We start from the raw sequence: 23562 nt of genomic DNA, 5'->3' as shown, positions 1-23562 counted from the left end.
TCAGAGGTCTCGTGAGGTTTATTTTGTGTGCCGCTGCCCGATTGTGCCTTTGCTTTCTGTAGGCAGTCCTGATAGACTGGGCCTTTCTGCGGGAGGCTTTGGTTCACTCCCAGTGACTGAAAAGATGCAGCTCTGATTTCTTACAAACGTGTGTGGCTTCATGTTAACAGAAACCATGGTTAAAACTGTAAGCACACATGTCTGGGGGGGGGGGGGTGGTCACATCAAATGGGTATTGTGGGAGACAGAATCTTAGCTTTACTGAAGGGGGCACAGGGTGGTGGTGTGATGGGTACTGCACTTCTATCCCTGAGCGTATGGGACTCTCTGGAGAGCCTGAACGTAAAGCCACACCGTGGTCCAGGCCTGAGGGTACATGTTGAGTATACCTAGAACAAGAAACTTAGCACCAGAGCCCCCAGGGCCATAAGCCTCCCTCACCAGCCCTCCTGTGCAGCCAGCCCAAGGCTAATCCTGTGCCCCACCTCTGGGACACCTCCCCTTTCCTTTATCTTCTGTGAAACTTGGGGCTCAGCAACCCAGTCTCACTATCAGGCAGCTAGCAAACTCCTCCATGCTATTCCCAGTTGAGTCAGACTCTGGGTGCTGCATGAGGAGCCCCAAGAATGCCCCTGAGTCTCTGCTCCTCTGGGCTCTTCACTGTCCGCCTGCTCTTGGCCCTGGCACCCTCTGCAGCTGGATGTCCTGGGCGCTGATGCCTCGGACATAGAATATCAGGATATGTTCCTTTGCTGGGCATCTGGGGCCCAGCTCACACTTGAACACTCAGAGTAGATCACCTAGGAGCCAGGATCAAAAGCCGCATTATTCACTTGAGCGGTTTCTAGTAAGAGTGATCTCAGGCTTTGGTATGATGGGCTGATATGATGATCAGTCCCTACCGAATCCTTGGCTCCTGGCCGCCTGAGTGGTTTGCATTGCCCATGCAGTTCACAGTCCTGAACCTGTGGGACCCTCCCTTTGTATCATATTGGCCACTTCTGTGTGTCCGTGGACCACAGGGAGGAGCCAGAAATGCTTTGCAGAGCTGAGTACATGCAGCCTAAATATGCGCTCTATGCTCTGCCTGGTAAAGTGAGACTAGGTTACCAATTCCCTACCTGGGAGGCAAGACAGCAAGTCCCTCTGGGTTCTCCACCTGCTAGAAGACTTGTAACTAAGAAATTCTTGGTGCTATCATCAGCTGTCTGTGCAGACGTGGGACCTGAGCAGGCATCTCTAGCTTTGGGCAACCTGTTTCGGTTACCTGACAGTAACATTGGGCCTTGCCCTCACTGGTTAACAGGCTAAGGAGTGAGGGACTTGAGATTCTGATGCCTGAGCCTGTGTCCCGCCTCTGCTCTGCCCAGCTCTCCTGACCACTGGTGCCTTGGCTTCCTCACCCCACATCAGAACGTTCTACATCAAGCTTGGCTCCCTCAGCTAGGGCTGAGTAGTAAATAAATAAATGCAAAGTGGTGTTGTGGAATAGAATATTTGTTTAATGATGTAAAGATGTGTTGCTGTTTCACCTTGCCTGCCTAAGGCACCTGATTGGTCTAATAAAAAGCTGAATGGCCAATAGCTAGGCAGAGGAGGGATAGGTGTGGTTGGTGGGCAGAGAGAAAAGGGGAGCCAGCCAGACAGACACAGGAAGCAGGAGAGTAGGACATACAGAATGAAAGAAAGGTAAAAAGTCCCAAGGCAAAACACAGATGAAGAGAAACAAGTTAAGTTATAAGAGCCAGTGGGACAAGATAAGGCCGAGCACTCATAACTAATAATAAGTCTCCATGTTGTGATTTGGGGGCTGGCAGTCCAAGAAAGCCTACTACAGAGTGGAGGCTAGTGGATGGGAATTCCAAGGGGCCAAGGCAGAGACCAAGACCAAATGTCCCTCCTGTGTGTCCCCTGGAACTTCCCCAACCCCTGATACAGGCCTGGATATGGGTTGCTCTGGGGGCTCTGGAGTGTATCAAACTCTGGGACCTCTTTTGGGTTCCTATTCTCTTTTATATCGCCCTTAGCTGGAAAGCTGGGGGAGGGTCTGTATGTCAAATTACTCTGATTGGTCAATAAATAAAACACTGATTGGCCAGTGGCTAGGCAGGAAGTATAGGTGGGACTAAGAGAGGAGAAAAGAAAGAACAGGAAGGTAGAAAGAGTCACTGCCAGCCACCGCCAGGATAAGCAGCATGTGAAGATGCTGGTAAGCCACGAGCCATGTGGCAAGGTATAGATTTATGGAAATTGATTAATTTAAGCTATAAGAAAAGTTATCAAGAAGCCTGCCACGGCCATACAGTTTGTAAGCAATATAAGTCTCTGTGTTTACTTGGTTGGGTCTGAGCAGCTGAGGGACTGGTGGGTGACAAAGATTTGTCCTGACTGTGGGCAAGGCAGGAAAACTCTAGCTACACTTCCCCTCACAACTGACTTTTCCTGTATGTGGCACAGATCACTGTCTTTGTCAAGAAGAGATCATCAGGAAGCATGTATGGAATAGTTACATCATGCCAGGTGCTTGTCTGTTTGCTGAGTTTGATTCTAGGACTGCAGAACCAGCTCCAACTCAGATGCTGCGGACAAATCTATCCTCACAGTTTTGGAGGATGGAAATCCAAGGCCATATGTCTGGGTCCCTGCACCTGCTTGGGAAATCTATCCCGATACCCTCCTCTCTCGTCACCTGGCATCGTCCCTGGCCTGTGCCCCTAGACCCCAGTCCTATTGCATTGGATCTAAGCCAATGATGGCTTCACACTTTAAGGGTGTACCTCATGAACTGGATGTGGTGACACACACCTTTAGGCAAGGGCAGGAGGGTCTCTGTGAATTCAAGGACAGCCTGGTCTACATAAGGAAATGCCAGGCCAGACAACCCTGGCCAAACCAGAACACCATACCTTCTTTGGAGAGCTTGCTGCTTTAGGAAGGCGCAATCTTGAAATGAGAGTCCACCAAACAAAACAGAACTAACAGAAAGGGTGTAGCTGATGGTGTCTGCGAGCCCAGATCCACCGACTCACCTTCCCATTCTGCATACCGTGCCTTTCCCTCTGCTGTTCCTGCTCTTTGCACAGAGCCGATCCACTGAGATGTCCTGAGGACACAAGCCACCACAGTTTCGAGGCAGTTGCAGAAACTGCCCAAGGGCTGCTGAACCTGCTTTGTGTCTCATGGGGAAAGACAGGAGCCTGGTCAGTGAATGTCACAGCAAATCTGGGATTCCCTTTGCTCAGAGAGGCATCAGACTACAAGCTGCCTCTTCTACTGGCTATTATCTGCAATGTTAACCAAGCTTGCGCTCTCTGTAGCTCTCTGTCTCTGTCTCTGTCTCTGTCTCTGTCTCTCTCTCTCTCTCACACACACACACACACACACACACACACACACACACACACACACACACACACACACACACACTTCTGCAAAGACTCCTGAACTGACTTGATCTCCTGGGCTGGCTGCCTCCCCCTCCCCAACTCCTTTGTGATGCTAATTTCCTGCGTCTTTTGCTGGGGGCTCCTGGGGCTCTTGGAGCTGCCGGGCACAAAAGGCTCGCCCAGCTAACAAGCCTGACACCAGCAGGGGGCTGCTGGGACGTGTGATGGCATGGATGGGCTTTGTCACCGGCTGCTCGAAGTCCCTTGCATGACCTCACTGGAGACTCAGCCTGAGGTTTTCTGAATGGCAGAAAGCTCACTCTGGGCTTCCCCAAAAAAAGATGGTGCTCTGGGTTGGCCTCCTTAGCAACAGGGCTGCTTAGGGCAGGCTGTGGCTGTGCACGTTCTATCAGCTGAGACAGTTTTCCGGTTGTCAAGGGATGTCTTTAGTCCTAGGATAGGCGCCTCCCGCCTTGTGCAGAACCACCTGTGTGGGGTCATGGTGACGGCACTGGTCACTTCTGGTTCTGCACCAGTGGTAACAGATGTTTGTGAGTCCTGCCGAAACTCTGTGCCTGGGGGCTGCTGCTTCTGCACTTTCGTGAACTCTCATTGCTCCCTTAAATGACATTTAATACAGCTGTGTAGAGAGGGTCTTGGATGCCATCATGGGAAACAGGAACTTTGCCGGGTGTTTGTTTGTTTGTTTGTTTTTGAAGGTTAAAGAACCTAATGTGGAAGTTGATAGAAGGCCCCGTGAGTAAGAGTGTTTGCTATCAGGCCCGATGACCGGAGTTTGGTCCCCAGAACTTATATAGTGGAGAGAACAGATTCCACGAGTTGTCCTCTGACCTCCACATGTGTCCCTTGGGACTTGCACATGGGCACATATGCACACACAGTTTTTGTTTCATTGTGTTTTTATTTTTTAACTGAAAAACAAAACAAAACAAAAAAGCTTCATGCCGGTCCAGTCTGACCTTTTTGGGGTATGTATGGAAGCCTTCAGGAAGAAAACCCCAAGTCTGCCTCTCAGCAGCTCCTAGCAGCTAGCCAGTACAAGGCAATGCGTCCTCTGCCCTGGCTAACTGAAGAAAACTGCCATTAAAGGGCTGGAGAGGTAGCTCTATGGTTAAGGGCACTGCTTGCTCTTCCAGAGGACCCAGGTTCGATTCCCAGCACCTAGATGGCAGCTCACAACCACCTATAACTCCAGTTCCATGGGCTCTTACACCCTCCTCTGGCCTCTGTAGACACCAGTCACTCAAGTGGTACCCAGACATACATCTAGGCAAAACATCCGTAAGGAAAATCTTTAAAATAACCTAAATATAAGAAAGAAAGAAAGAAAGAAAGAAAGAAAGAAAGAAAGAGAGAGAGAGAGAGAGAGAGAGAGAGGGAGGGAGGGAGGGAGGGACGGAGGGAGGGAGGGACGGAGGGAGGGAGGGACGGAGGGAGGGAGGGACGGAGGGAGGAAGGAAGGAAGGAAGAGAAAGAGAGAGAAAGAAAGAGAGAGAAAAGAAAGAAAGATTCCAGGGGTTTTCTCCATAGTCCTTCCCAAGCTGTCTCATCTCTCAGAGCCCCGCCTCCTTCCCTGCTCATCTGGTGGCTTCTGTCTGCTCCCCAACCCTTCTTCCCACTAGCCAGGGAAGCTTCTGCACTCAAGTCTGGGCCAGGCAAGTGCCCAGTTCTGGACGGGGCAGGGTGCTGAGGCTTGCCCAAGAGCACTCACCCCAGGAATGACATACCTACCCAAGAGGAGGGTTCTTTAGTGGTCACCCCAATCCATCTTGTCTACCCAGCTCAGCTCAGAGTCATCGTCACCCAAGTGGGTTCAGCCATCGCTGTAATTTCCCACACATTTGGTTTGCGTCCCTCTTCGGGGTCGGTTCTGTCTATTCAAAGAGGTCCCCCACTCTGCCCAGCCAGTGGAGGTACTTTTCCGGCCATTCTCCATTCTAAAAGTTTGCTTCTAACTGCACATTTGTGAATGCCTGCCCTGGAGCCTTAGCAGATGCAGGATCAAACTGTGGGCTCTTGGGGTGTTTTCTGCCAGACCTGAGTTTGTCCCGGGGCACAGTGCCCTTCCTGTCTGTGGCACTCAGAAAGCAGGGGCGCTCGCGTTCATGCATACTATGGGAGGGGAAGACTGACCTGTTGCCTGGGGACCAGAGAATGGGGTGCTTGACCGTGTGGTCTTTCTCGGAGATGGCGAGTGCTCCTGTGTTTAGGCGCTGTCTCTACAGATGGTAACTCAAGGAACCTCAACAATCGCTTGTGAGTGGAGCATGCTCTTCCACCGGCAGGTCAGATAAGAACGCGGAGGCCAGAAAGGCTTGTGGAACCTGTCTGAAGCCGGGGGTTCCCACCTGAGTCAGTTCTTCCATCTGGGAGCAGCAGAGAAGGGTCTTGGGAGAGCGGGCAAACCCAGTCGGGTCAGCTGGGGGCTTCATAGTGGACACCACTTCCCTACAGGCCAGTTGAGAGGCCTTGTGAGGACCCCGGGGCAGATCCCGAGGTATGGGGAGCCGGGACCCAAGTGCGCCTGAACCCAGGCTCGGCTGGGCTCAGAAGACCTCGGGACAGTAAGGGACTGGGGGACGCACGCACCTCCCTCCCCCCGGACCCGCCCCTACCCCGCCCTTTTCCACTCTTGCAAACCCGCCCACGCCCCACCTCCTCCCTGGCCCCCTTCCCCTGAATCCCGCCCATGCCCCGCCTCCTCCCTTGAGATCCCCTTTCCCACTGTCGGGCTTGCAACGGTCGCCTCCCGGTCCCCGGCGCCTCCGCCCCTCCCCCACCCTCTCCGGCTCCCGCCTTCCCTGCTCTCCCCCCCTCCCCTCCCCCTCTCAGTGGCCCCGGACCGACCGACCGGCGGGCGGAGTCTGGGAGCGTGGCACCTGCGAGCGCGAGTGAGCTCGCCGGACGCGGAGAAGACAGTCCCCAGCACAGACAGGTGTGCACGGGGTTGGGGCGACGGGGGACCGAGGAGAGAGGAGGGGGGGGGTGTGTTACGGGAGGGAGGGTGTGGTTGGCAGAAGAAGGGAAGTGGGACCCCGAGCTCGCCGCCCAGAACCATTCCGGTCTGGATCGCTTGGCTACGGGACCCGGTCGCCCCTACGTTCCACCTCCTCCCCGGCGGCGGCGGGAACTCTGGCTCGGAGCGGGGGTCTCCCTAAGTGTCCCTATTGTTAAGAGTGGGGTTCCTCTCACACTCCCAGTGTCACGTGGAGGGGGAATCCCCTCGCACCCTGGACCAGGTGTCACCTGCAGGAGGCGGGGCTCTTGCCTCCCCTGGACAAGTCTCAGAACCACCCACCCCCCAAGCCCTCTCCAGCTCCTTCCAACCCAGTACTTGGGTCAGTGTCCAGGACAGGTGCCATAGACAGGGAGGCTTGGCTGGGCATGGCTGCTCTGCCTTTTTACCAAAAGAAGCTTAGGCTTCAGGTTAAAAATAATTGTATCACTTTCTCTGCTAAGCTCCAAAGTCTCCCACTAGGAGTTACTTTTTAATCAGGATCTTGGCATGGCTACTCTTGACCCTCTCAGGCCCTCAGGCAGGAGACCAAATGCCACCCTGGTGTTTTTGGAAGCCTCCTGGCCATGGCGAGTGAGTCCTACCCCAAACAGCTGCAGAGCCATGGGCCAGTGAGGATTAAGATGCCCATCTGCCCAAAGGATGTGGTGCAGGGCCGTGGGAGGCTCCAGGATGTGTATCCCTGGCAGCAGGTCACCACCAAAATAAAGTACCACCCTTTCTCCTTAGCAATTGGGGCTTGGGTGTGCACCAGCCTCTCCTCTAGTAAACAGACTACTTGGCCAGGTAAGAGTGGGGTGCTACCCTCTGGGCTCTGGGGAGGTCTTCGGAATTACAGAGACCTGTGTGTCCTGTCAGTCCCAAAGCTGGTGTCAAGACCCGAGCTTGCAGAGCTCTGTCGCAGTCTTGGTCAGCTGCAGCAGGAGAGACCCCTGCTTTGTTCTTAACTGTTCTGGTCTCGGAGCCCTGCAGGCTAAGGCAAGGTCCTATTTTAGTTTGTCACCTTGCCCTGAATGCAATGCCTGGGCAGAGGCTTGGAAATGGTCACTCAGGCTTTCAGGTCCAGTGTGGCCAAGAGCCACCACATTTCGGGAAGATCCCTCGCCTGCCCCAACTGCCTTACCCAGTTCTATAGAAACTGAGACCCGTAGAAAAGCCTTGTGGAGAGTGAAGGGTGTGAGGGACCAAGGATGGCCATGGAAGCCACTTACGGGCCTATGGACAAAGTCTCAGTCCTGAGGACCCCCTCATTTCTGGGTGACTGTCCAGAGATCTCTGAACCATCACGTCTCTGCAGAGTTACCTTCACTACCTCTAGTGGGGAGGCCTGGGAACCTGAAGGGGGACAGAATGTCCCCCCCATGCTGCTAAGGCTTTCTGTGGATGTGCCCTACTTGTAGGTCCTACGTCAGCTCTGTTTGAGGGCCCCCCCAAGTGCAGACCTTTGTCTTGTGAAACCCGGTGTCTTAGTCACCTCTGTACAGAGGTCCCTGCCTTGAAGGTTACTTCATTTCATTTCTGCAAAATATGATGAAATATGAAACCAAGAGAGGATCCTCCAGGAAGGAGTGGAACAAGTGACCTTGACCTGGCTGGGCCAACTGAGGCTCTGGAGATCCAGCTGCCATCAGTGTAAGGATGACAGTGACAGGGACACCATGTGCTGTGTGTACCCAGCTGTTTCTGCGCCACTCCCTGGCGCTCCCTTCCTGGTTCTGGTGAGAAGGTGGCCAGGACACCACACTTAGTCTCTCGTGGTCCTCTCGGCGTGAGACTAGGGATGCCTGAGCCCTGGATCCTGATGAGCGGGTCCCTGTCTGTCCCACATCTCACAGAAGTAACAGGAGCCTTCTTCTGTAGGACCTGTCGTTCAGGCACAGAGCAGCTACTGCTATTTTTCCCCCTTGGAAAGAGCCCCAGAAGGTGGGCACAAGATGTTGGGGCTCTTTGGGGGGCACTACACCTGTAAGAAAGTCATTTAGGGCAGTGGCACCTGCATGCAGTGGTGGCTTCTGAGTACCTTGCTCCACTCTGGGCCATTGCGGAGGACCAGGGGACAGACTTTTGGGTTCATCTCACAGCTCCAGGCTGCCACAGGCCCGGAAGGATGCAGTGATATTCCTTCCAAGCCCTGTCAAAGAGAGCTTGCAGGACATGTGGGACTTTGATGGGACAGTGAACACACCATGGCTAGCTACCAAGGGACCCTTGGACACACAAGAGGGCCAGTCACTTTGGACCAAGTTTCAAGAGCCCAGAATGTGAAGAGGCTCAGTCATGAGTTGTGGCCACCACAGTCAGCTCCCTGGAGTCACAGGAAACAGGCTCCTCCCCCAGGATGTCCAGGGTTACTTTGGAGCCCTGAAGGGCAGATGCTCAGAGATCTAAGGAAGGGCCAGCCACAGAAAGCCTGCATTTCAGCTGGGAAAGTGCTAGGACTCTGACTGACCATGGACATCACCAAAATTTCCAAAATGGAATAAAGGACAAAAACCAACACAAATCTATGGGGGAGGCAGCAGTGGACACAGAGACCGTGACGACATCGTTTCACATAGTTTCTAAGTCTGTCGCAAGACAAATGAGCCCGGGAGAGGCTCTGCATGCTGGAGACAGAGGTGGAGGTGGGGCGGGGCTGCGGGAGGCATTAATGACCCTGAGCGGTGGGCTGGAACCAGAGGCACTCATGTGAGGGGGGCTCTGTGCTCACACTGCACTTTCTTACCGCTCTGTGTGAGCAGCAGGCTCAAGCCACTGGGGCCCAGGCTGCTGCCGTGGCCCATCCTCCAGGGTGTTGCCTCTTATGCATGTATTGGCACCGAGTCTTGTCCCGTGCCATAGCCTGTGCCAGCCGGCAGAAGCAGGAGTCACCCTGACAAAGACGACAGCAGGTGTATCCTAAACACTGGCCAACAGACCGGTGAGGCAGGGTTGGGGCTTCTTTGCCTTGGATCCTCACTGTGCTTAGCCGAGTTCCAGCTACCTGGTGACTTTTCACAGCTGTGGGTGGCTGTAACCCTGCCCTGGTGTGTGCGACACCTATCACGGCTCCAGGGTGTAAAGACCTGGAACCTGGGCCACCCAGGCTAGCCCCTCATTGGACACAGGATACCTGCAAGCTGTCAGACACCTGTTCTGGGGTTCTGGTAACCTTGAGACTGTAAAAATGAGTCCATATGGATGCAGTCCTCAGAACTGAACTGTGCCCGTAGGCGACACCAGCTGTGAGAGTCTGATTTCCTACCGCTCAGGAAACACATCACTGCCTGTCACCCTTCTGCTGTGCCCAGCCTCTCTCTCTCTCTCTCTGTCTGTCTCTCTGTCTCTCTCTCCCTCTCTCTGTCTGTCTATCTGTCTCTCTTTCTCTGCCTGCTCATGATCGGCTTGGGCAGCTTTACCTCCGCTGGGGTGTTCTTACATATAGTACACCAGGGACTGGTGTGCAAGCAGCCAGGGAAATAGCAGTCTGCTGGAGATAGGGAGGCTTGATCAGGAAGCATGCTGAGTTCAACCATCATGGGGAGCTGGGAATAACCTAGAGGGTCGGGGTACCCCCAAGCCTTGCACTGTTCCTCACCATTGCTGAAGAAAGAGCCTGGGATCCTCTCTGTTGTGCTTAGAGATAGAGTGTGGGCAATAGAAGCACAGACATGTGAGGCAGAGACACCCCTTGGCACCCTTCAGTATGAACGCACACAGCATCAGCCTGGCTTCCCCCCAAAAAAGTGTGGGACACCGACATCCTCAAAACATATTAAATTCTGTCACTAGACTTTAGAAGATGAGAGGATAAAATGGGGTTAGTTGGTTGGTTGGTTTGTGAACCAAGGAAATTTCCCTTCCAACTTTCTATAGTCATAATTTGGTTCACAGAGCCCAGAAGTAGGTCTCTGGTCAAGGGTCAGTTGCCCTTGGAATTTCATCCTTCACGAGTCTCTACACGCAGGTGAGGGGGGTGTGAGACAAAGCTAGGCTGTGCGTGTGTTGTTCTCACCATGTAGAGAACATGCACCCCATGTTCCCCAAGGTCTATCCCCAGACCACTGCAGAGACAGCTTGAGAAACTTTGTAATAAACAGACATAGAGTGACAGAGGATTGAGTGGGCAGCATTAAACCACAAAGGGACTTGTTTCATGTCAGACAAGCAGATAGGCCAGCTGTCCATACCCAGGGTGGCTGGGAGCTGGGGAGGAAGTGGGAGAGAGCAAAGCCTTGGCTGGACACTTCCCAGAGCTAGAATGTCTGCCCTGTTTGGGAACATTGTACTTACTGGATCATGGACATTCCCTGGCCAGGCAGCCCGCTTCCTACCTGAATGGGCCACACTGTGAACAGAGAGAACAGAGAGAGGTTCTCAGGCCCTAGGCACCTTGATCACATTTCGGGAGACAGACATCTCAATACAAATCTCTACCCACCAGCAGCCAGACTCCAGGAGGGACAGGCAGCAGAGCCAGAGCAAGGCAAGGCGCTAACCCTGGTGTGGGTTTCCTCTGAAGAGAAGCTAGGCTTGTGCTGAGCAGGAGCTTGAGACGGGCTTGTGAAGTGGGGATCTTAATCATCCGACCTGTCCAGGAGACAGCCTCCTGCAGACAGTGGCCTCTTCCAAGATGGAGCTGGGGAAAGAAGGTTTAAAGCAAGGGGTATGGTGTATGCCCGAGGCAGGGGCATCAGAGATAGAAGGCAAAACTCTAGGGGCACTGTGAAAGACATACATACTGTGGAGGCACCAAGACAACATACCATGACGTGTTCCACTCTCCTTCTCCCAGGACGGCCTGTGGGCACTAAGCCAACAGACAGAGTCCCACGGAGCCTCCCCAGTGCTGAGAAGGGCCCCAGAGCGCCCCGGTGAGCAGTCACCCGGGCAGGTGACGGGGCTAACAGCTACTGTGGGCAGGTGAAACTAGCCATGTGACACTTTCTCTTTAAATTGAAGATCACTTCCAAAGACGCTTCACCAAGGTGTTTGCCAGATTTCCCCTGGAGGAAGAATACAATAATGTTTGTTCTGGACCTGGGAGCCTTTGCTTTGCTTTAGAGGGTTTAAAAATGCTTTGAGTAATCTGAAAAGCCACAAGCCTGGCTTGGAAAGCTTGCCTGGCCAGTGGGGCAGAGCTGGGAAACCAGAGACCTGGCACTTTCACGTCCTTGAAACAAGACCCTAAATGTCAAGAAAGTCTGTTTCTCTCTTTTTCCCCTCTTACGCCGAAGAAGTAAGCGGTACTGTTTTTCTTGTACAACCCCCATCCCAGCATATATAAGTGACGTTTTTTTTTTTTTGTTTTTTTTTTTTTTTTTTTTTAAACCGCGTATCAAGACAGCCTGCTACACAAGCTGTTGAAATGCGGAGAATGAGCTTAACTTGACACAGCGCCTCTTCAGAAGAAGAACTGAAGTAAACAGTGGCTTTGTTCTTGTCCGGAGAAAGACTTCTTCGCTCGCCCTGCGACTTGACCCCATTTTCCTTTTGATACCACAGCCTCATGTCCGACTGTGGGTGCTTCAGCTTGTGCAAGGACCTTGGCCGCAGAAGCCGCTCTCCATCAGAGCAGGACAATGGGGCCTCGAAGGAGGAGGCCGATCACCAGGTGGACGTGTCCGACGGCATCAGACTTGTTCAAGACCAAGCAGAGGCGGCGGCCACGGCCCCAGGTAGGTGCTCCCGGTCCGAGCCTCTCTCTCTGATCCCCGCTGATGATGCGAGTCTAAAGTCCTATGCTCGGCCACAGGGCGCCAGATGGAGCGGCCGGGTCCCTGGCTGTGCTGGGGGTTCTTGTGGGTCAACCTGCTCCTGGGGGCAGGCTGTCTTCTCGGGTCGCCTGCTTGTTGGTTACACCAGTAAGGATCATACAAAGAGGCTGGCTCTGGTTAGAGATTATGAAAAATATGTCTTTGGGTGTTAAATAAAGTACAGTACAGCAGAAGGGGAGGGACTATTCACAGTCTTTGCTTCCTTTTTTTCCTTCGTGTGTGTGTGTGTGTGTGTGTGTGTGTGTGTGTGTGTGTGTGTGTGTGTACTGTTGCTTTAATTTGGTATGTTTTATCTTAGCATGCTAACCAGCTCCCTGCTACCAGAAAGGATAGAATTAGAGCCATATAGTGTGCACCCCTAGACTTCCAGTGCATAGGCTTTTCCTACAGCCGGTCTTTGCATTAGGCTAATCATGGTGGTCCATGGTCCTGGCCAGCCTGCCAGCCCGGCGGTGTGAGAGAAGGGCAGAGTGTGCCTTGGGTTCACTTTCCACTGCCTCCCCGCCCTGACCCCGAAAGTAAGGCGTGCAGCAGGCTGAGCAGGTGCGTACATCCCACTGAGGGGATGTGTGAACTTGACTCCAGGGCTGTCTGGTTCTGTGACTGACCAAGCGTCAGGCTGTAGACCTGAGGAAATCCCATCTTCCTGCCATCCTGGACTCTTCTGGCCATGGCGCAGGCTAGCATTTGTGGCAGTTGGTCTGACTCATGGGGCTAATCTGGCCGTTTGCTCTGAGGCTTCCCCGTCTTCATCCTCGCCCGAGGGCTGGGTCCTTGTTCAGGGTGTCTGTGGTGATAATCTCTCTAAGGTTTAGGCCTAGTACTCTTGTGCCAGCTTCCAAGGACGAGCGCTTTACCTGGTGACCATGGCTTGGGGTTCTCTGGACTCAGTATTGTGAGCCATACCTTCTGCCGTGGCTGAAGGAGAGATTTCACTTCATGTGGTGGCCCCGGCCGGGGTCTGTGACTTGTGTGGCCGTTTCTGTCCCTCTGCGCCAGTGACTACCCTGTCCTAAAGAAACAGCTGGAGTTCAGTCTTCCAAGGTGGACCCCAAGTAGGAACCGGGAAACCGAACCTTCTCGTCATGAGCCACATGTTTATGCTTCTCCCAGGGGCTGGTCCCAGAATGTGAGAAGAGGCAGTCAGGGAGAGGTTGCCATCATAGCGCTCTGCAGAAGGCAGGGGGTCCCCCAAGAATCCCCCTTGTGGGGCTGTTTGGTGGAACGCCCTTAGCGCTGTGTGCTCTGGCTGGAGTGTGAGGAGTCCCTCAGGGCTCAAGCCGCTTTGGCTGCCCAGGCCTTGTGCCAGTTGGTACCAGTTGGTACTTGCCGACCTTCCCTGGGCTTCTGGTTGAGCCTCACGGGCACTGGGTTAAGGCTGTCCTGGGAGCAGCCTACAGGTCAGTCCCACAGGGTTGACCCTGACCTGACTGCGCTGAGCATCTGTCGATTTATCTGCATTCCCCTGACAGGAAAATCCGTCTGTATGTCCTGTGTATTGATGAGACGTGGAATGTCGGGCAGAAAATCTAGCTCAAGCACGGGCTTGGTCACGTCTGCTCAAGTGTGGCGCGTCCTGAGCTTGCTGTTGTATTCAGTGGTGGTGGCACCCCAGGCTTTGGGGAGCCGGGCAGGCTGCTGGGCACCACGCCGCAGATCCCGGCCCTAACTCCTGTCACTGCTCACTCCTCTCTTCTCTGTGTGTCCTGGTCCTTCCCAATCCAGAGCCGTGAGGCCCAGAGTGCTGCTGAGCCAGTGCACCCCAGGCGGTGGCCCCGGGGGATGACCTCCCACAGATGACCTGTGTACAAGCTCTGAGAAATGAACCCAGACGCTCTCCAACAGGGGAGTGACCAAGAAAAAAAAAAAAAAAAAAGCTGTGATCAGGAACCCGTATCCTGAGTTGAGCTTGGCATGACGGCTTGTTGGGGTCACCGCTCCTGGGCTGTTTCCTCTCTTCCGGTCTGATTACCTTTCCCAGATTATTCTAGAAGCCCTTTGAAGTGATGTAACCTGTCAAAACTTACATTTTAAATTCATTATTTTTTTTTTATTGTGGCAAAATACACAGCACTGCTTCTCAGCTGGGCGTGGGTGGTGGCGCACACCTTTAATCCCAGCACTCGGGAGGCAGAGGCAAGTGGAGCTCTGCGAGTTCAAGGCCAGCCTGGTCTGTAAGAGTTCCAGGATAGCCAGGGCTATTACACAGAGAAACCTTGTCTTGGGGGAAAGTACCTACATATATATAGTATGTATGTATGTATCTATGTATGTATGTATGTATGTATGTATATGTATGCATATGTATGTGTGTATATGTATGCGTATACTTGTATGTATACCTCAGTTTCCATCTTAAACATTTAGTACATGAAATATGCTCCCAACACACACACACACACACACACACACACACACACACACACACACACACACTCCATCTCCAGCATCTCATCTTCCCAAACCCAACCCCTAATCCCCGTCCCAGAAGCCACCACTCACCTTTGGTCTGGGTAGTTCGACACTCCAGGGGTCGTAGTGAGTGTCCTCGTTGAGTGCTCGTGCCTCGCGGTGGATCATTTCACTCAGCACGTGTCAGAGATGCTTTCTGTGTCAAGGCTCAGTCAGAGGCCAGGGTGCAGATGACCCAGCATGTGGTCCCACTTGCATGTAAGTGGATGCAAGGGCTCCATCCCCTCCGTAACTATTGTGAACAGTTCTGAACGGGGCGTGCCTGTGATCCCTGCGTGTCTCCAGAGGCAGGCGGCTGCTGGGCGATGACTGGCCAGTTTGCCAGCTGTTTTACAGGCTGAGTCCCCCAGTGCCATCACTGCCAACGTGATGGCAGGAGCCTCGTGTGCAGGCTGCTGTGTCCACATTCTGTCCACACGCTCCTGTCCCCGAGGTCATGCGGAGGTTTGGACCGTGCTGGGTAAACACTGATAAGCCTGTTTTCCAGCTCACTCGCTGCCGCCGTCTGTGGCCGTCTGTGTGAGCTGGCGTTCCTTCAGCCCTCTTCATTTCAGCATAGCATACCACCACAGCAGAGCGTTTGGCCAAGTAGTCCCCCAAGCGCTCTACAGTTAACCATTTCACGGCCAGCGGTGGGAGGCCTCAAGCGCATCCGTGGATAGGCCCGTTCAGGGATCCCATCTGGCTGGTCAGACAACTGCCGTTCACTCCAGTCACCTGTGCCAAATGACGTCGGGAGAGGCCACACCCAGCCCAGCTCGGTTGCCTCTGCTCCTCCCTCAGTCAGTCTCCGCTGCAGGCTCGTCCTCACCATAGCTAACTCTTGCTGCAGAGCCCCCTAAGGCACTGCTCCGACTCTGCTGAGGCTGGAGTGTGTCCAGCCCACGGCCCCCTGACCCCGAGGCTCCTCCGACACGCCTTCTGTGGGAGAGTTGGCTTTCCTGAAGGAAATCACTTCCTTCCGTGCAGGACGAAGCTCTGCCCTTCCCAGGAGGGACTGAGGCGCCTCTGGCCGCCCGCTCACTGGTCTGTGTCTCACTCTCTAAGGTCCATGCCTGTCTTCCCCCAGTGCTGGGGTTCCTTGCCGGACCCATCAGCGTGGCTCCCCTGGTTTGCAGACACCCTGTCACTCCGTCTCCCACCCTACCATCCATCCATCCTGGGGACCGCCTCTCTTGCGTCTTTGCAGGTCTCTTTTCTGGCCTGGGGGAATCTGCGTGCCTTACAAGGGCCTCGAGTCTCTTCCGTGGCTCATTCCTCAGCACTTAGAAGTGCTGCTGCGGCTGCACACCTCTTATCTCTACCAGGGAGGCAGAGGCAGAAGGATCTTATATTCAAGGTCATGCCCGGATAGGTAGAAAAATCAAGGCCAGCCTGAGCTCAGGAGACTGTCTCAAAACAAAAACAAAAACAAGAACCATGAAGCCACCTCTGTTGGAGTGCCCTTGGAGTCTAGGGGAGCCCCTTTGAGGGGGGCTAAAAAGACAGTGTCGCTGTGTGCTCCATCTCTTTCAGACATAAACACACACACACACACACACACACACACACACACACACACACACACCTACACACACACCTCCATGTAGCCAATGTACAACTCCATGCAGGCAACATGTAGGTCAATCTGTGAGGCCTTGGAGTAGAGACGGCTGTCCTGTATCCACCCCGGCCAGAGGCCTGGGATACACCAAGCATGGGAGCCAGGCACAGAGCTTCCCTGCCAAGCACCCCATCTATGGTCACTAAACACAATGGAGACCTCTTCAGAGTAGAGATGCAGTGGCCGCAGACGTGTCGGATCCCATCTCCTCAGGACTGGGGTGTGCAGCCTGCCAAGGACCCTGACCTGTCTCTTTGCCTGGGGAGATGACCTCTGATAACCTCAAGGGCTGTGGGCTCGCAGCTCCCTGGCTCGGTGTGCACTTGATGAGAAACGCAGGTGTGGAGGAATGAGTGCCGTGGCCGTTCGGTCACCGTCGTGTGAAAAGCAGGACCCCGTGAGCAAGCTACTTGACGCTCCACTCTCCGATCTTTTCTGGGTTGTTCTAATAACAGTCTGCGGGGCTTGTGCAAATGGGGCTGGCAGCTTGGCTGCACGCGATTAGCCTCTCGTTCTAACCTTCCGAATCCCTCAGCATCTTATCACTTGTGAGTTTCTGTTGTTCAGGAAGTTGGCGAGAGTTCTTGATAGTTTTGGAAAGCATTTTTGGTGACAATGGGCTTGCGATCCACTGGGGACTGCTGTGTGTGTTATTGGTCAAGTTAAGTATTGTTAGCAATTCTCTCCTCTGCTGCCAGGTGCAGGGTGGGGTAGGGATCCCCGGGGCCGGTGGGGGCAGGCTGCAAGGGTACCATTCCTGAGCTTGCTGAACTCTCCCTGGCCCTGCGCCTGTCCTGGAGAGTCCACAAGCCCTGCCTTCCCAGGCTGTCCCCTCTGGCCCCTGGATGGACTGAAGAGAACTAGCCAGTGTTCATCACTGTTTAATGAAAAGGAACAGTATGTGTTATCTGAAACAGGTGATTATGAAACACTGTGGGGACGGTCCCCCAGGAGGTGGGCAGTGTGTGCCTGAGCCATCTCAAGGGCCCTGCCCACCTCTTCCTGACCTGCAGTACAGCCGTGGGTCCAGAGATTTTGCCTGCGTTTCTTCAGGCACTTTGTGAGTTTTCTGTCAACTGTGAGCTGTTTACATATTTATCTACATACACTATTACATATTTATCTATATACACTATTACATATTTATCTACATACACTATTACATATTTATCTATATACACTATTACATATTTATCTATATACACTATTACATATTTATCTATATACACTATTATATATTTATCTACATACACTATTACATATTTATCTATATACACTATTACATATTTATCTACATACACTATTACATATTTATCTATATACACTATTATATATTTATCTACATATACTATTACATATTTATCTATATACACTATTACATATTTATCTACATACACTACTACATATTTATCTATATACACTATTATATATTTATCTACATACACTATTACATATTTATCTATATACACTATTATATATTTATCTACATACACTATTACATATTTATCTAATACACTATTACATACTTATCTAATACACTATTACATACTTATCTAATACACTATTACATACTTATCTAATACACTATTACATGCTTATCTAATACACTATTACATGCTTATCTAATACACTATTACATGCTTATCTAATACACTATTGCATACTTATCTAATACTATTACATACTTATCGTTGCTTCTTCCAGCTACTCAGAGTGTAGCTGGCTTTCCCCGGAATTTCTCCCAGGTGGACACTTCCTCTTTCCCCCTGCCCACTGAGAGCTGCTGATGAAGACAGGCAGGCGTGTGGCCTGTCCCAGGTAGAAGCTCCTGGATCCTGATGGCCACTGTCTCCCTGAGTGTTTCTGGTCGCTGTGGTTCCCACTATTAATGACAAAAAACGACAGCTCTCATCTTAAACAGGGTAAGAGTTTATTCTGGAGCCATGCTGAGCGACCATGACCCCAGAACACAAATTTAGATTACCCCAAATATCATGTTCCATGTGGAAGCAGTTTCATAGTTTTACAGAACAAAGAAAGTCATAAATCGAAGCAATTTTAAAATACATTGGTGGTATTTAAGACACACCCTGAGAGACAGGTACCACGAGATGGGGCAGCTACTCTGTAGGCCCAAGATGCTAACTGATGATGTTCCCAGATGTTGGACGGGTGGAAGCTAGTGTCCTGTTAAGTTAACAGCTTCTCATGGGCTTTTATTTATTATCGTGAGGTGTTGGTTCCGATACAAAGTGGGACAAGAAATGGCTGTTCCAGAAGCTAACACCGGCCCAAGATAAAGTAACAAGCCTCTGAACCTACAAAATTCCAGTCTCTCCACAGCACTGAAATCCCAACTGATCTGTCAGTCTCTGCACACAGACTCCTTCCAGGAGTTCTTGGGTCACAGCCAGACACGGCTGCTTTTCAGGGATTTTTGTTCACACCACAGAACTTCCTGTTCTCCTAGCACACAGTACCTCACGGGTCCCCACCCAGCACTTGAAAGCTTTCTCCTAAGTCCTTGGGAACTGGCTGCCCAGCATCGTGTCTAATGTGGGCTAACACTGGTCAGCCTTAGCTGAAGCAGGAGTTGAGACTGCCGTGGCTACCCACCCTGGTGTTCTGTTCAGGCATCGTCATCTTCTATCCGTGTCCACATCAGGGAAAGAGGAAATTCCATGCTGGCACAAAGTGGGCCTTCATCAATGGGTGTGTTTACCCGTGACAAACAGAACTCAGGGATATTAGGAGTTCCTTAGAGGGTGCCATGTGTTCTAACAAAGGACCCAGGGGAGCAGAACACTGAAACTATATCAGAAGCCACAGTGATAAAGACTGACTACATTTAAAAAAAAAAAAAACGTCCCAAGGACAGGCTTCAGTATGTCTCTCTTCTGGGCAGCACAGTGGTGGTCACCTCAGAGAGCCAGCTATGGGGATGGAGGGAGAACACACCACAGCATGATGTGAACCTACCCTGAAGAGCATTAAAGAATCGTGAATATGGGGGTGGCTCAGTGGTTAAGAGCACTGGCTGCTCTTCCAGAGGACCCAGGTTTGATTCCCAGCATCGACAACCATCTATAACTCCAGTCCCAGGGGACCCAATACCCTCTTCTGGCCTCTGAGGGCACAGCATGCTTGGGGTACACAGACATGCATGCATGCACATCACCCATACACATAAAAATAAAGAGGAAAAAAGAAGCATAAATGTAACCACAGAGCCCCGCTCTGTGCCCACTTGTAGACCTGATTTAGATCCACTGCTGGAAGGAATGGAGCCATTGTGGCTCCAGAGGAAAGAAAAACAAAACAAAAAACAGTCATCATGAATAAAAATCCCAAGACCACTTTTAGAAATCGAATTAGGAAATAATCCAAATATTGTCATAAGGATTCATGAACCAAGATGTTTATCATGGCTATAATTTGCAGTTATGAAAACTAGGAGGAAAACAAAATTATAGCCATAAGGGTTTGGTCAAATTATTTGTCTGTTAAGATCCCTGCTGTATCTTTTGCTGTGGATAAACCCGGCAGTGGTGAAAACACACCGTGATCCGGCTACCTCATGGCCCGTGTGTGTGACTGGGAGATTCTCCCTGTGAGTGACCCTCTGCGCCCTGTCTGAGGAAGCCTTCCTACCTGTCCCATGTTCCCTAAGGTGGGGAATTAGACCGCAAGTCAGAGGCACAGGGCAACAGGACTTGTCCTTGATGCCTGTTTCTGAGAGCTGATTCTCACACAGGATGTGGCTGGTGGGGCCGCTTACACTTGAGAGGTGTTTCATTATGAATCGGTTTTTTTTTGGGGGGGGGGGGGAAGTATTCACGGGCGAGTTTGTCTGGAATCTGCCAGTGGCACTTTTGGAGGAAGGGCTGTGTGCACAAGAAGCCATGGAAAAGCAGTTCATGGTGCTGGAGATGTCCATGGTCGCTCAGCCCCATTGCTGGCCCCCTATGAGAGGGCACAGTGGCAAGAAACACAGAGAAAGAGGCAGAAGGGGCTGGGGACAAGGTTTCTCCCTGCAGAGCATGCACCCCAGCTGGCCTGCTTCCTCTAGCTAGACTCTTCCCCCTATTTTCCACTTCTCAATACTCCATCCAAGGGTCAATCCACTGATGGAGCGGGAACCCCAGGCCCCAGCCACATGCATCTTTTGGGGAACCCTTCACATTTAAATACCACAAGGACCACACTCTGGGGAAGGCCCGTCTGAGAAGTCATGGTCTGGGATGGGCATCCCTACTGAGTCGAGAGCCAAGGCAGGGCTGGGCCTGTCACTCAGGGCCTGGCGTTCCTTCACTGCCTCTGGGAGTCTTAGGATATAAACAGGAGCAGCCTTCTGGATGTGTCTACAGTCAACAGCAGCGGGACCCCAGGATCTTCTTGTAACAGACATGGCTGAAGCCAGCTCACCAGGGAGGGGGCCCAGGGCCCTCTGATTTATGCATTGTCAAGAGGTCCCTTGTACCAGCATCCCCACCCAGTTGGTTCCGCCTCTGAGCCCTCATCCCACCTGCTCCTCTCCACCTTCACCCTTCCCCATCTGATGACTGTAACTAGAGTTTTCCTGCCTGGCCCACAGTCAGGACAAATCTTTGTCACCCGCCAGTCCCACAGCCGCTCAGACCCAACCAAGTAAACACAGAGACTTCTATTGCTTACAAACTGTATGGCTGTGGCAGGCTTCTTGCTAACTGTTCTTATAGCTTAAATTAACCCATTTCTATAAATCTATACCTTGCCACGTGGCTCGTGGCTTACCGGCGTCTTCACATGTGGCTTGTCCTGGCGGTGGCTGGCAGTTTCTCCCCCTTCCTGTTCTCTCAATTCTCCTGTTAGTCCCACCTATACTTCCTGCCTGACCACTGGCCAATCTGTTTTATTTATTGACCAATCAGAGCATTTGACATACAGACCATCCCACAGCAGACGACCTCTCTGCCTGCCCCTCTCTCCACTTCTGTCCTTCTCTGCACGCCCCCCAAGCCCCCCCACCTCTGCCCTTTCTCACCTGCCCACTCTACAGGAGAGGCTTGACTCACAGGAACCAGCCGCTCAAAGGCACCTAGATGTCTACACTGGGGTTGTTGTCTGGACTCAAGACCTCATGGTATATTCTTTGATTCTTCCCATTTGCCCAGAGACTTGATTTACTAAATTCATGCAAACTATGGAAATTCATACCACATCACTGGTAGTCTTTATGCATTTTCCCAGTTACGCATTCACAGGGAAGTAGTCGGGGAAGATTTTACCATTTCTAGGATATTTAAATGTACTTTTTTCTTGTAAAAATGTTAGAAGTCAGTATTTCCTTTTTAAAAAATACTTCGAAATGCGTGTACTGGAAAGCATGCAAGCCATGCAGCCATGGCTGTTATCAGCTGTGTTCATGCCTGCTTGGCTGAAGTCGCTTTGGGTACCTACACAGGCTGTCTTCCCAGTCAGACTCTTGGCAACGGTATTCATTCATCTTATCGGCACCATCTGGAACTCTGAGATGCAGTTTTTTATTTATAAATCAAGTAGACCATGAAATGTATTTGAGGTGCAATATTAAATGCCCCCATGTTCTGAAGGGACCAACAACCGTTCTCTGAGATTTCACTTCGCTCCAGCCTGAACACGAGTCATGCATATTTTGTGGTTATTTTTATTTCTCTGCTGTAGTAAGCAGACCCTGAGTGGCTCCACATCTCTGATGAATACAGTATGTGCTAGCATTTGTGGTGGCCGCTGTCTGGGTGGGCATCCCTGGTGAGTTCTTCCCTTGCATTTGGTGGAGGGCTGGTCTTAGGGTGTAAGCAGAGTATGGGGAGCAGCCTTGTCCCCTGGATGGTGACTATACTCAGAGTCAGTAAAGGGGGACCCCAGTATCTTCTTGTATCAGAGTTGATTGAGGGCGGCCCACACGGGTGGCTTTCTGCCCCTTATGCAAAGTGGCTTTCTCTAAGTTGGAAGTGAGAAGCCAGGTGATGGTCAAGTGTAGCAGGAATCTTAAAAGTTCTTATTAATAAAATCAAACCCGAGGCGAGTTATTGGGGTCCATGCTGGTAGATCAGAGAGACAGAACAAGCCACAGCTATCTCACCTCGCCGGATCCTCATCTGGTCTTGTCTCCTCAGACTGGAGGCCTCTGAGTCCTCATCCGGAATGGGTCTCTGCTGAATTACTGCTCAAAAGCCTGAATGCTTAACCAGCCAAAATCTTCTAGTTTCTGGTCCTCATGCCTTATATATTTTTTTGCTTTCTACCACCACTCCCTGGGATTAAAGGCTGGCTTTCTGGGATTAAAGGCGTGTCACCATGCTTGGCTATTTCCAATGTGGCCTTGAACTCACAGAGATCCAGAGGGATTTCTATCTCTGGAATGCTAGGATTAAAGGTGTGAGTGCCACCATTTTCTAGCCTTTGTATCTAGTGGCTGTCTGTTCTCTGACCCCAGATAAATTTATTAGAGTACACAATATTTTGGGGAACACAATACCACCACAGTCAAGTCCCTTTCTTGGGCACTGAGCCTGGCAGAGAAGCCTGTGCTGCCTTCCTGACGCGAGCCAAGCCTTTGGGGATTGTACTTGGCCAGGATCAAGGCTGGGAAGATGCCATTCTTCTGCTGGCTGATGCAAAGCCTTTCTTCCCTTTTTGGACACAGAATGAAAAGTAAACTTAACAGCTGGGAAGTGCAAAATCTGTACATATGTGTGTTCCATGCTGCTGCCTGAGTGTGAATGTGCAAGTGTGGGTGATGTGCACACCCATGCATGTGTATGCATGTATGTGAGTGTGTGGGTGAGGGTGTGGTGAGTTATGGATACTCCTGAGAACACATCGTCTCCATGCTGGGGTGTGTTAAGGTGTCCAGAGTGCTCAATGTAGATGAGCCACATGGCTAGGAGCCTTTAGCAGGAATCCCCGAAGCGGAAGAGGGTTTGGGAAGTGTGTGAGCACACAGACCCCTGCACTGCTGTCTAGAGGGAATCTCTGCTCCCCCCAGTGACTGAGGGGAACAGGCAGGAGGCGGAGGAAGAGCCTGTTCCGGGCTAGTGACATGGAGGTACACACGGCTGCCCTGCCCGTGCAGAAGACTCTCGTCTGTAACTGTTTGGAGAACTCGGTGCCGGAGGCAGAAACGGGAGAGAGGACAGCCAGGCTCAGTGCTGCTGAGCGTGGGGTCTGAGAGCTGATGATCCCCACGTGATAGGTGGGAATCATGCCGGACACCCATGCACAGGCTGCATTCGGGATAACAGACACAGCACCGGTGGGCAGATGCCACTGCAGGAACATTCACAC

At 51.9% G+C, this 23562-nt stretch overlaps 1 protein-coding gene across 4 annotated transcripts in view; it reads left to right on the top strand.

Annotated features, from left to right (window-relative positions):
- Positions 1-6196: 6196 nt before the first annotated feature.
- The window catches only part of Mcf2l (MCF.2 cell line derived transforming sequence like), a 154955-nt gene continuing 137589 nt past the window's right edge, over positions 6197-23562 (top strand). Inside the window, exons 1-2 of one of the 4 annotated variants that reach the window (XM_076553709.1) lie at positions 6197-6342; positions 11908-12080. In XM_076553709.1, the coding sequence (XP_076409824.1) occupies positions 11912-12080 (169 nt within the window). In that variant the 5' untranslated portion in view covers positions 6197-6342; positions 11908-11911. Of the gene's footprint in view, positions 6343-11749; positions 12081-23562 lie in introns of all 4 variants that reach the window. The other 3 variants (XM_015999787.3, XM_042262998.2, XM_042263000.2) reach the window with 3 other exon arrangements.

The sequence above is a fragment of the Peromyscus maniculatus genome, chromosome 17 (assembly GCF_049852395.1).
Source record: "Peromyscus maniculatus bairdii isolate BWxNUB_F1_BW_parent chromosome 17, HU_Pman_BW_mat_3.1, whole genome shotgun sequence".
NCBI classification, from domain to species: domain Eukaryota; kingdom Metazoa; phylum Chordata; class Mammalia; order Rodentia; family Cricetidae; genus Peromyscus; species Peromyscus maniculatus.
This window is presented reverse-complemented; position numbering and strand designations above follow the sequence as displayed.